This window comes from Schistocerca gregaria, chromosome 2 (assembly GCF_023897955.1).
Source record: "Schistocerca gregaria isolate iqSchGreg1 chromosome 2, iqSchGreg1.2, whole genome shotgun sequence".
NCBI lineage: Eukaryota > Metazoa > Arthropoda > Insecta > Orthoptera > Acrididae > Schistocerca > Schistocerca gregaria.
In genome coordinates this window covers 766982452-766995103 of record NC_064921.1, presented here as the reverse complement: position 1 = coordinate 766995103, position 12652 = coordinate 766982452, and the positions used below count along the sequence as shown (strand labels likewise).

Below are 12652 nucleotides of genomic sequence, written 5' to 3'. Positions count from 1 at the left end.
AAATATTTAAGGTTTTCATTTGACTCACCCTTGTATAAGTATTGAACTGCCTTGCAGAAGAAAGAATCTGAATTAGTGAAAGCGATGTCGATGTTTCAAGTTCTCTTTCATAACTTCTGCTGTGGAGTCAACCCACTAATGAGAATTTGAGAATTTTCCACTGTATAGATCTTCGATTTTGTTTTGTTTTTACTATTAGAGTTTACCTGCAGTCCTTTGTTCTTTATTCATGTTGCGCTGTTAATAGTTTACAGTTGAACATTTCGCGATTTCATTCTTTCGATCAACACTTTATGTGCTCTAAATGCTCAGTCCTTATAAGAAAATCACAACGTGGTTTTGGATTACACATTGATGTTAATATTTGATGTTATTTTTGAAATAATTATTATTAATTATTTTTGATGTCTAACCGAACTAAATGCGCCCTTCGTTGTTCTTGTAATAATAGCACATAGTTTTATGATTTGATGTAAAAGTAGAACCGTTGTCACGTTTTTTAGTTAAAATTCCTGGGAACGTCACCTAAGTTTTAAATTGCAGCTGACTTTACACTTTGATGTCTTTATTTTTAATTGCTCATGTCTGTGTTGGAATTGATGAGTTACGAAGTGCAAGTATCTTACAGGATACAACATCTGTCGTTGCAGTATGGTCTGTATGCTGGCATCATGGGGGCATTTTTGTACATTCCCTTTGGAAGCTGCCACAATCTCGTCATTGGGCCGACTGCTATCCTCGCGCTAATGGTGCAGAGTTCAGTGTCCAACTACGGTCCTGACATAGCTATCCTTCTTACTTTTCTGACTGGCTGCATCATTGCCCTTTTGGGACTTCTACATTTAGGTAAGTGCTCAGTGTCCGTAAGGCATACCTGAACGATAAAAATAACGTATTTACTTTGTAATTAGAGTGATTACAGGCTAGTGTGAAGGAATTTGCATGTTCCCTCTACTCAAAATCGTGTGCACCGTCTGTCTGCGTCTAGTGCTGAACACTAGATTAATTGTGAGGACGTTTTCTACGGATTTGTTGCGTAGTGGAAATCTGAGGCGGGGACGTGGGTACCAGCCCATTATAGGCTAGGTGGGTGTGGGAAACCACATCCAGGCTAGCCGTCTCACCAGCCCTCAATCCGTGAGACAGATTCGGTCCTGAGCATGCTCCACGCTCTGAATTCCGGAATCAGCGCAGTAACGTGCTCAGCTACCCGGGCAGGCACAGCGATTTTCTGAAAAATGAATCGACCCAGACTTTATACTTACGAAGCTGTAACCAACCACTTTGAATGACAAAGGTCGTATATTACAATGATTTCCCGAGGAGATTAACTTCTAGGTCCTTAGCACTTTTTTTTTTACGAAGGAACAAAACAAAAAACGTAATGGGAAGTAATCAATAAGACCACAAATGAAACTGAAAATATTTTAGCGAACAATAAAGAAACAGTCCAGGCTATGACGGTCCACAGTTAAGTTATCTATAATAATAAAGAATTAATAAAATAAAATAAATTTTAATGGAACAAGTTTTTAAGCATACGTATTCCAAGCTATTATTGCAACATCAAATTGGGTTAATTAGAGATTAACAAGACGTTGAGGCTAGCAGTGATATTAATTAATGTTGCCCATAATGTGATCTGTCATTCTACAGTGAGGTGACGAAGGCCATGGCATAGCTCCTGATACCGTGTTGGACCTTGTTTTCCCCGGCGTAGTTCAGCAACCCGACGTAGCATGGACTCAACACGTCGTTGAAAGTCCCCTGCAGAAATATCGAGCCATGCTACCTCCATAGGCGTCCATAATTAATTTCACATTTCGCCATACTGTCCTAACGGATACATTCATCGCACATCCAACATTCATTTCTATGGTTATTTTACGAAGTATTTCTTGTCTGTTGCCACTGACAACTCTGCGCAGATGCCACTGCTCTCGGTCGTTAAGTGAAGGCCGTTGGCCACAGTGTGGTTCGTAGTGAGAGGTAATCGCAGAAATTTGGTACTCTCTGCACACTCCTGACACAGTGGAGCACGGACTCTTGAATTCCCTAACGATTTCCGAAATCGAATGTATCATGCGTCTAGCTCCAACTATCAGTCCCCGTTCAAAGTCTTTTAATTCCGGAGGTACGACCAAAGTCACGTCGGAAATCTTTTCACACGAAGCACCCAGGTACAATGACAGCTCCGCCAATACAGTGCCCATTTATACCTCGTGTACGCAATACTACCTCCATCTGTATATATGCATATCGCTATCCAACGACTTTTTTTTTCTCATCTCGCTGTATGTGTGTTGAGAGGACGAATGAGAGATACTACTTAGACTGATGACCCGGTATCGAGGTATCCTCCTTTTTGCAATTCAGAAACTAGTTATTTTCGCCAAGATAGCGTTTTCGTTGTAATGGGACCATTTGAACTAACTTTGAATGGTCCTTCGCGCTTGAATACACTTGAGGCTCTAGAAAAGCAATCATTAGAAGCTATCCATTAGATGAACGCAGTGCCTCGAAACTAACTTAACTGAACAGCGGGGCCAGTTCGAGAAGATTTTTGTACAAAAGTGATATTGTTTGGCGTCCCCCACCCCCATCCCCACCGCCTTCTCAGACCATAGTTGCCTTTCCTTGGACTCTTGCCAAGACCTTTAAAAATAAGTGTAAATCTACTGATCGCATAAATGGTTGTTTTTGCTTTTAAGATATTTGCTACACGGACATTACTCTGTATCAGTAATAAATTTCAGTTTCTTGTTAGAGTGCTCTATATTAAAAGAAACAATACAAATCCACTTACGGTATGCCTCAGACATTCAAAACTTTTTAATGTAATTGGAAAAAATTAAACGTTTTGTCTCAAAAACATTCTTGCGATCAATGAAAGGAATGGACAGACAGAATACAAACATTTTTGTTATTTTTGATTAATAATATAACTTTTTAAGTCTATAATTTACAAATTCTTTCACTTTGTGGGACAAGGATAAAAATTTCATCTAATTTTATACTGACATGTTAAACAGTAATTTGCGTACAGCACATTATAAAATATCACCATAAAGTAGGTAAACTGCAGAAAATTTTCCTATAAAGTAGTTGAAAATTTATAAACATGATCAAATTTTTATATATGCAAGTGGAAGGAAAAGACAAATTTGCATGTGACATGAAAAAGTATTCCATCAATAAAGTCACGTTGAATTCCTACAGTTGTTCAGTATTTGTACTGACAAGTTTTCGCCGCACGAAGTGGCCGCGCGGTTTGAGGTGCCATGCACGGACTGCGCGGCCCCTCCCGCCGGAGGTTCGAGTCCTCCCTTGTGTGTGTGTGTGTGTGTGTGTGTGTGTGTGTGTGTGTGTGTGTGTGTGTGTGTGTGTGTGTGTGTGTGTGTTGTTATTGTTGTTAGCATAAGTTAGTTTAAGTGGTGTGTAAGTCTAGGGACCGATGATCTCAGCAGTTTGGTTCCTTAGGAATTCACACACATTTGAACATTTGACAATATTTCCGTTGGATAAGAATATTAGATGGGCATTTCTGTAGCCTTTAACTTAAGACTCTATCAGAATAGAATCTGAATGTGCTGAATTCATGATATCGCTTTCAGTGGCCATAGTTGACTGCCCATGTGATTGAACTTGAGAAATTGATGACCTAAGATATGTCTTGAGTATTTCAAACCTCCTTTTTCCAATAGATAAAATTATGTCAAGGGGTTCCAGAAGGTTGCGTAATTCGTCAGCAAAGTGCTTCTTGTAATATAAGACGATGAGATTTTCTGAGAACTTTCAGCAGGAAGAATGGTCCCTAATATCAAAACTTCATTGTTTGGAGAAATTAGAGCCTGACTCATTGGGACTTGAGTAGTGGATCTGTGGTACGCTGATTTGTATTTTGTTTTTTATGTTTGACCTTGAAAATGGCAGTTCAGGATCAACGTCACACTTCACCTCTCCTCACCTTACTCTACCCAAATCCACTCCCTCTCGCCTAAGGCTCTAGGCCATTGCATGAATAATAAACGGCGGAAAATCCTCAGACTGGCACGGTTAGAGTTCACACATGTCCACCCACGTCTCTAGCCCAATAACGACTTAGTGCCGGAAAAAAGAACAAGTTGATGGTTCATTGTCCTCTAGGTTGTGGGGATGAGTACAGCCAGATTTATCCACCCGCGCATCTCTAGATCAATTGTATGCTAAAATTGGTGTGAAATTCTTCCTATTCTCTGGAGATATTAGGACAGCTAGATTCATCTTTCCCCATTCCCTATCTCTCTATATAGGCTAGCAGTGTGAGTCTCGTCATTATTTTTCTCTTTGCTGTAGTGGAAGGTTCAACACCACGAATAAGAACTGCAACAAACACACTATTGCTACATACCAAGTTCCAAGGGCAACTGTGTGATGCATAAATGTCAGGGTCTGTCTGAATGATTTTAATTAATATAGTTTATAGCCCAAAGACAACGTCAGACACTGTAACACTATAATTGATCCAGTATATCCAACAGAGTAGTTTTAAGTTTTGGGGCTATTTGTTACAGTTTCGTCGATTTTCCCCCGGGTATTGCATAATACTCACTTTTCGTGTGTCTTTCAATGACGATCTTGCAAAGTGAGTATTATGCAATAAGTTAAACGTTCAACAGCTCTGGGGAATGAAATAGTGAAGGCAGCAGAGGATCAAGTAGGTAAAAAGACGAGGGCTAGTAAAAATCATTGGGTAACAGAAGAGATATTGAATTTAATTGATGAAAGGAGAAAATTCAAAAATGCAGTAAGTGAAGCAAGCAAACTGGAATACAAACGTTTTAAAAATGATATCGACAGGAAGTGCAAAATGGCTAAACAGCGATAGCTAGAGGACAAATGTAAGGATGTAGCTGCTTCTCTCACGAGGGGTAAGATACATACTGCCTACAGGAAAATTAAAGAGACCTTTGGAGGAAAAAGAAACACTTGCATGAATATCAAGAGCTCAGATGGAAACCCAGTTTTAAGCAAAGAAGGGAAAGCAGAAAGGTGGAAGGAGTATATAGAGGGTCTATACAGGGGCGATGTTCTTGAGGACAACATTATGGAAATGGGAGAGAAGGAAGATGAAGATGAAATTGGAGATGTGATACTGCGTGAAGAGTTTGACAGAGCACTCAAAGACCTAATTCGAAACAAGGCCCCGGGAGTAGACAACATTCCATTAGAACTACTTATAGCTTTGGGAGAGCCAGTCCCGACAAAACTCTACTATCTGGTGAGCAAGATATACGAGACAGGCGAAATTCCCTCAGACTTCAGAAGAATATAATAATTCCAATCCCAAGAAAGCAGGTGTTGACAGATGTGAAAATTACCGAACAATCAGTTCAATAAGTCACAGCTGCGAAATACTAACGCGAATTCTTTACAGACGAATGGAAAAATTGTTAGAAGCCGACCTCGGGGAAGATCAGTTTGGATTCCGTAGAAATGTTGGGAAACGTGAGGCAATACTGTCCCTACGACTTGTCTTAGAACAAAGATTAAGGAAAGTCAAACCTACGTTTCTAGCATTTGTAGACTTAGAGAAAGCTTTTGACAACGTTGACAGGAATAATCTCTCTCAAATTCTGAAGGTGGCAGGCGTAAAATACAGGGGAGCGAAAGGCTATTTACAATTTGTACGGAAACCAGATGGCAGTTATATGAGTCGAGGGACATGAAAGGGAAGCAGTGGTTGGGAAAGCAGTGAGACAGGGTTGTAGCCTATCCCCGATGTTATTCAATCTGTATATTGAGCAAGCAGTAAAGGAAACAAAAGAAAAGTTCGGAGTAGGTATTAAAATCCATAGAGAAGAAATAAAAACTTTGAGGTTCGCCGATGAGATTGTACTTCTGTCAGAGGCAGCAAAGGGCTTGGAAGAGCAGTTGAACGGAATGGACAGTGTCTTGAAAGGAGGGTATAAGATAAATATCAACAAAAGCAAAACGAGGATAGTGGAATGTTGTCTAATTAAGTCGGCTGATACTGAGGGAATTAGATTAGGAAATGAGACACTTAAAAGTAGTAAAGGAGGTTTGCTGTTTGGGGAGCAGAATAACTGACGGTGGTCGAAGTAGAGGGGATATAAAATATAGAGTGGCAATGGCAAGGAAAGCGTTTCTGAAGAAGAGAAATTTGTTAACATCGAGTATAGATTTAAGTGTCAGGAAGTCGTTTCTGAAAGTATTTGTATGGAGCGTAGTCATGTATGGAAGTGAAACATGGACGATAAATAGTTTGGACAAGAAGAGAATAGAAGCTTTCGAAATGTGGTGCTGCAGAAGAATGCTGAAGATTAGATGGGTAGATCACATAACTAATGAGGAGGTATTGAAAAGAATTGAGGAGAAGAGGAGTTTGTGGCACAATTTGACAAGAAGAAGGGGCTGGTTGGTACGACATGTTCTGAGGCATCAAGGGATCACCAATTTAGTACTGGAGGGCAGCGTGGAGGGTAAAAATCGTAGAGGGAGACCAAGAGATGAATACATCAAGCAGATTTAGAAGGATGTAGGCTACAGTAGGTACTGGGAGATGAAGAAGTTTGCACAGGATAGAGTAGCATGGAGAGCTGCATCAAACCAGTCTCAGGACTGAAGACCACAACAACAACAACAACAACAACAAACGCTGAACAACTGGCACAACAGTGCAATATTTAGCCAAATACATTGATGCGAAAATGTTTTCATATTAAGAGTGTCTTATTTAAAGAAATAGTATGTAGCAAATCTGTGTCGCTGTAGGGAACACATGCCCTTGCGTTATAAGTGCGTTGAAACCAGTGGCATCATTATCAGGGCTCCTGAGAGGGGTCTTAATATCATTGCATTGCTGTGGCCGTGTAAAAGGAAATAAAAGGCCAGTTGAATAATTTCTGCAGACACGTATGTAACCACTATCTAAATAACACCGTCAACAATTTTCCACACTTGTGCTGTTATCAGTACCACAGGGGTAGGGTGGGAACAATAAAAACGTAGTTGTATAAATAAAATTAGTAATCAGCGAACACTGTCACTACCGTTCTTCAAAAAAAAATTAAGAAAAACAGCGTTAAAGAATCAAGGTTTTAGTGCCTGATACTAGAAGTATCAGTCGACGACTTTGGCGCATTGGTAACATGGGTTCCCGTCAGATCACCGACGTTAAGCGCTGTCGGGTTGGGATAGCACTTGGGTAGGTGACCATCCGGTCTGCCGAGCGCTGTTAACAAGTGGGGTGCACTAAGCCCTTGTGAGGCACACTGAGGAGCTACTTGTTTGAGAAGTACCAGCTCCGGTCTCGTAAACTGACATACGGCCGGGAGAGCGGTGTGCTGACAACATGCCCCTCCATATCCGCATCCAGTGACGCTTATGGGCTGAAGTGACACGGCGGCTGATCGGTACCGTTTGGCCGTCATGGCCTGTTGGGGCGGAGTCTTTTAGTTCTTTAATAAAAGTATCAAATAATGCCACTTGGATAGTTTCCCGCTGGGTTAAAACATCTTATTCCCTGTAGGGTACTATTTTTTAGTCATTTAAGCTTGTAGTGTACTGTTCCACATCATCTTCTTTTAACAAGTGTTTTATGATGCGAGAACAGTACAGCCTTTAGACTGGTCTCAACTCAGTAGTTCTCCACACTGCTCCAGACTAATGTAAGCTATCAGGATCCATAGTCAGCAACTGGAGTAGGGAAGTACTGTCTCTAAACCTACCAGTTTACGTGGCCATCAAAGCAATGTTGCTGTTCACAAGTTAGCTTTATTTGACAGATTGCGGGTCACAGCATTGAGATTCCACCTGACATTGTGTCTGAGGCGGTAACTGAGATAGAGGATGTGTTGCACATAGGAAGATTAAGCTCACTCAGTCAAGAGTGGAGACGCTTGTGACAAACTATCGTTCTTTGAGAGGACGAGATGGCAATTAACCACCGAATACAACACTGAACGTCAATGTTTTCTCCATCAGCAATAACTTGTCGGATACTCTACTAAAAAGGGAGCTGGTTGCTGTAATGTAGACAATCTGTGTTAACACAGACGACATAAATGTCAAACTGGGTGACTGTGATCAGAGTGCTGAAGTGCTGGCTGTAAGCTTGGCAGGACGCTGAAATGTCTTAGGTGCACTAATATGTGTGCTCACAGAATATGCTGAAAAAAATACTATTTCCACTTTCTGCCACCAGTTGAAAATATGGCACTGTGAGCAGGCAGAATGTGGTGTGATAACGATGATCCTGCCACGTTTATTCGAACGTGGTCACAAGTTACATGTGCACAATATGGTCTCGCGACTCAGCAACGTGCTTTATTCGAAACACAGCATGGTCGACGGCTGCTCCTAGAATATTTGGTGTAATCACAGTGAAATGTCATTTTATACTGTCCTTCAGCTCAGACGAATCTGATACATCCCTGATAGATACGATCTGTCAGATGTCCGAAGACCAGAACTCACATGGATTTAGATAAAAGAATCTGAAGGCTACTCATCTTGAAACTGCCTATACAAAATGCAGTGGTTACCAAAGGTTTCTCGAAGCACCGGCCAAGCGACATGCGATGTCGCGCTGTCCCGCATAAAAATAGTGGTGTGGAAACTGTCGCGTTCTTGCAAAGTCGGTTCTAGGCGCTCAGTCCGGAACCGCGCGACTGCTACGGTCGCAGGTTCGAATCCTGCCTCGGGCATGGATGTGTGTGATGTACTTAGGTTAGTTAGGTTTAAGTAGTTCTATGTTCTAGGGGACTGATGACCACAGATGTTAAGTCCCATAGTGCTCAGAGCCATTTGAACCGTTTTTTTCTTGCAAATTCGTTGCACAGGGAGGTCCTTATAACGTGGAGATATCACTGTGCACCTAATAGGCCCAGAATGCGTCATTTCCTTGAAGAAAAACTGGCCGAGGCTGAAGGAGCTTGTGAAATCACACCACACAGTAACATAAGCTGAGTGCAGCTGATACTTCTGCACAACATTTAGCAGACTAGAATACCATATGCGACAGTTCTATGCATTCACAGCACCTTGTAGAGTAAAATGGCCTTGTTCAGCCAAAGAATATCTCCCAGCCACTTGTCATCCTTTCTCATGCATGCCAAGAAACGAAGAGTAATTTTAGGACGTTGTAGCCTATCTTTGGGCTTCATTTGGTGACAGTCTGAATCTTGTAGGGATACAAGTATAAAATGCGCCGCGAAATCTTTTGAACTGTTGACCGGGAGAGAGAGAATTCCGTGACCCACTCGAGCTTTGGCTGCAGAGTGTGAGGCATGTGCTCCATAGTTTTCTATAGCTACAGAAACTTCATTAACAGCTGCATGGGAACTGACTCCTCCTTCTGCCTGCCGAATCGTCTGATTCACCTATTTCCTTAAATTTCTTGGTTATATTCTTTAGCCTGTTTATTAACATGTGTCTGTCCTGAGATGTTTCCGTCGGCGAAATTCCTGCAATTCAGCACTGCTATTGATGGCGTTCTGATAGTAGAACTTTACGAGCAGTGCACGGCCTTTCTTCTTAATAGCTATTGCGTTTCGTACAGAAAACTCAAACGTTCTTTTACCCCTTTACATCATCAGTCACTTTACAAAAAATAAAAAAAATATCAACATGTGTCGCCAAGAGGAAAGATTACTTACAGCACCTTATTTTGACCAGGCCGCAAAAAGTGGGACTATTATTTTTTCAGCATATTCCACGAGTACATCGATTACTGAACATACGTACGATGTTTCAGCATTCTGCAATGTATACAGCCCACACTGCAGCACTCAGAACATCATAACTTTAACTATGATCACCTGGTACATACGTGTTTGTTAAAGCTGGGTGACATTTTTTTTTTCTCAATCTAGGACCTTGTTAAAGTAATATACGATCCATTGATATTCTATCCTGAGATGGTTAATACCTGAACGATCCAGTACGTCGATAGCAAGAGTACAATGCACGTATGTAGCACTACTGTGCTTATCCAGTTTGTTTACAGGGATAATAAGAACATAGGACAATTGTCTCTGGTAGAAGTACACCTTCCTAACAATCGAGGTCAAGAGAAGTTTATATACGCACCGTTCTGCATGCTACTATTGTGGCTTGTTCTATACACGAGACTATAGGTAAGGGTTGCTGAGACGCTCCTGAAATGATGTGCGTTCTGCTGCTCATATTTTTAATGATCTAATGTCGAAGTCGTTTACTCAAAGAAGTGCAGTTGATGCATATGTATAAAATAATATCTTCTGCTATATTTACTTCAGGACGCACAAGTCCTGGTAAGGCAAGTGTGCGGGAAGGGGTGTAAACTGATTTTGTCCTCTGAGAAACCTATCCAGTGTGATTCCCATACCACACAGATATACCCTAGATGGGAATGACAATATTAGAAGTTTAATACATGTTCTAAATATTTTACAGTCTTAGGTCTGCTCTTGCACATAACCCGGGCACTGTTGCATAGTAGGTGGTAGAACTCCTTGTAGCATATGGCTGATGTATTCACATCCAAAGTGTACGCAGTGCGTTTGGTGGGGTGCAATGTGGTAAGGAAAATAACATTCTTAAAAAGTTACAGGTACACAGAACTTTGCGGTAGGAATAGATTTCTGTACAAGGATTTAATATGTGCAAAACTATTGAGCGAAAATGCATCCAACGAGGACTACGATTCCATTTTATCGCCACCATCGTATAAATGCCATAGCGATCATAAGAACGATAAGGGCATGTAAAGAGGCATATAGATTATCATTTTTTACTCGTTCAATATGTTGGAGTGAAATAGAGAAAATCAATAATACTACTACAGTGTTCCCTATTCCGTGCAATATGCAGCGGTTTGTACGACGATCGTCCACAAAGTAAGTTCCGTTTCTATTTCTATCCGGGGCAGCGCTTCGATCCGAGCATGAGCGGCAGTTACTCTGACTCAAGGAGGAGACATGTACGCCATTTTCAGATCGCTGCTTCCGACGTGTGCTTTGTAGTGCTTCTCTATAATGTCAGCCGTAATTGAAAACGACGCCGCGTGTGAAATGAGATCTGTGATTCGTTTTCTAAATGCAAAGAACGATAAACCAAAGGAAATTCATCGGCAAATATGTGAGGTTTACGGACAAAATGCTATGAGTGATTCAATGGTTAGATGGGTCAGACTGTTCAATGACGGATGTGATCAAGTGCACGGTGAAGAACGAACTGGACACCCGTCTGTGATTACTAATAAACTGGTTCACACAGCTGAAGATAAGATTAAGCACAACCTTAAGTTTACACTTAGTGCACTTGCTATGGAAGTTCCGCAAATCTCACGATCACTAATTCATGAAATTGTTACTGAAAAACTGAAATTTCGAAAACTTGGCTCACGTTGTGTAGCCAAAATTCTTACTGAACACCACGAAAAAACAACGGATGGGCAGTGCACTTCAATTTTTGACATGCTACAGTGAAGAAGACGATGGTTTTCTTTTTCGGATAGTCACAGGGGATGAAACTTGGGTACCGAACGACACCCTTTAAACAAAACGGCAATCAGTGGAATGGAGGCACACTTCACCCCCAACGAAGGTTAAGCCTAAGCAAGTCACGACACCTCGAAAAGTAATGTGCACCGTTTTTTGGGACGGAAAAGGCATTTTGCTCATTGATTTCTTACCACGAGGCCAAACAATTAATGCACATGGTTACTGTGAGACCATTAAGAAATTAAGCCGTGCAATACAGAACAATCGCCGAGGATTACTGTCAAAAAGTGTTTTTATTCCACGATAATGCCTGACCTCACACGGCGAATGTGACCAAACAATTCTTACGGGAACTTCACTGGGATGCGTTTGATCATGCCCCACAAAGCTCGGACCTCGCTCCTAGCGACTTTCATCTCTTCTTACACCTAAAATCTATCCTTTGTGGTCAACACTTCAACTATGACGACGAGCTGAAAGAACATGTTACCACATGGTTGAATACACAGGTGGCAACCTTCTGTGAAGAAGGCATACAAAAACTTGTGCCACGCTATGACAAGTGCCTACAAAATTTCGGAAACTATGTAGAAAAGTAGTATAACAGTTGTAGATTTTTGTACAATAAATATTTTTCTGTATCTGTACACGTTTGTTTTACATAACCAAACGGAACTTACTTTGCGGACGACCCTCGTTTAGATGTAGATATAAGACGTTCGCTGACGATGCTATTGAAGGTGGTGGGGAATTGCAGTAAGACCTGTGGAGGATTGACGGTTGGCGCAGGGACTGGCTGTCGACCTGAAACGAATATAAATGTAGCTGTTGCACATAAATAGCCCTAGAAATGCCCTACTGTACAGTTGCAGTATTGCTGGAAAATTAAGTACCGTCAAATACGTAGAAATAAGCATGTGGAGTTGCCTGAAGTAGGATGCGTAAAGCAAGAACGTATGTTGCGCTCAGATTTAATTCTTAAAGGAATGTAATTCGTCATTCACGGGAGAAGTGGCTTCCAACACATCTGTTCGAATGATCACTTTTTATGTATATTTGCTCACCGTTTTTAGACCCATAAAAGGTTTGATTAATAGAACTCCATTGAAGTGTCGGCGCAAGAGTAGTTTGGGGGTGGTAAAAAACAAGCCTCTGTGGCAGATCCT

The 12652-nt window shown here is 41.2% G+C and overlaps 1 protein-coding gene across 3 annotated transcripts in view; it reads left to right on the top strand.

The window, feature by feature from the left end:
* LOC126334991 (sodium-independent sulfate anion transporter-like) overlaps window positions 1-12652 on the top strand; it is a 206127-nt gene that overhangs the window by 131154 nt on the left and 62321 nt on the right. For 2 of the 3 annotated variants that reach the window (XM_049997806.1, XM_049997805.1), the window contains exon 3: window positions 651-846. In XM_049997806.1, coding sequence (XP_049853763.1) covers window positions 651-846 — 196 coding nt within the window. Of the gene's footprint in view, window positions 1-628; window positions 847-12652 lie in introns of all 3 variants that reach the window. The other variant, XM_049997807.1, reaches the window with a different exon arrangement.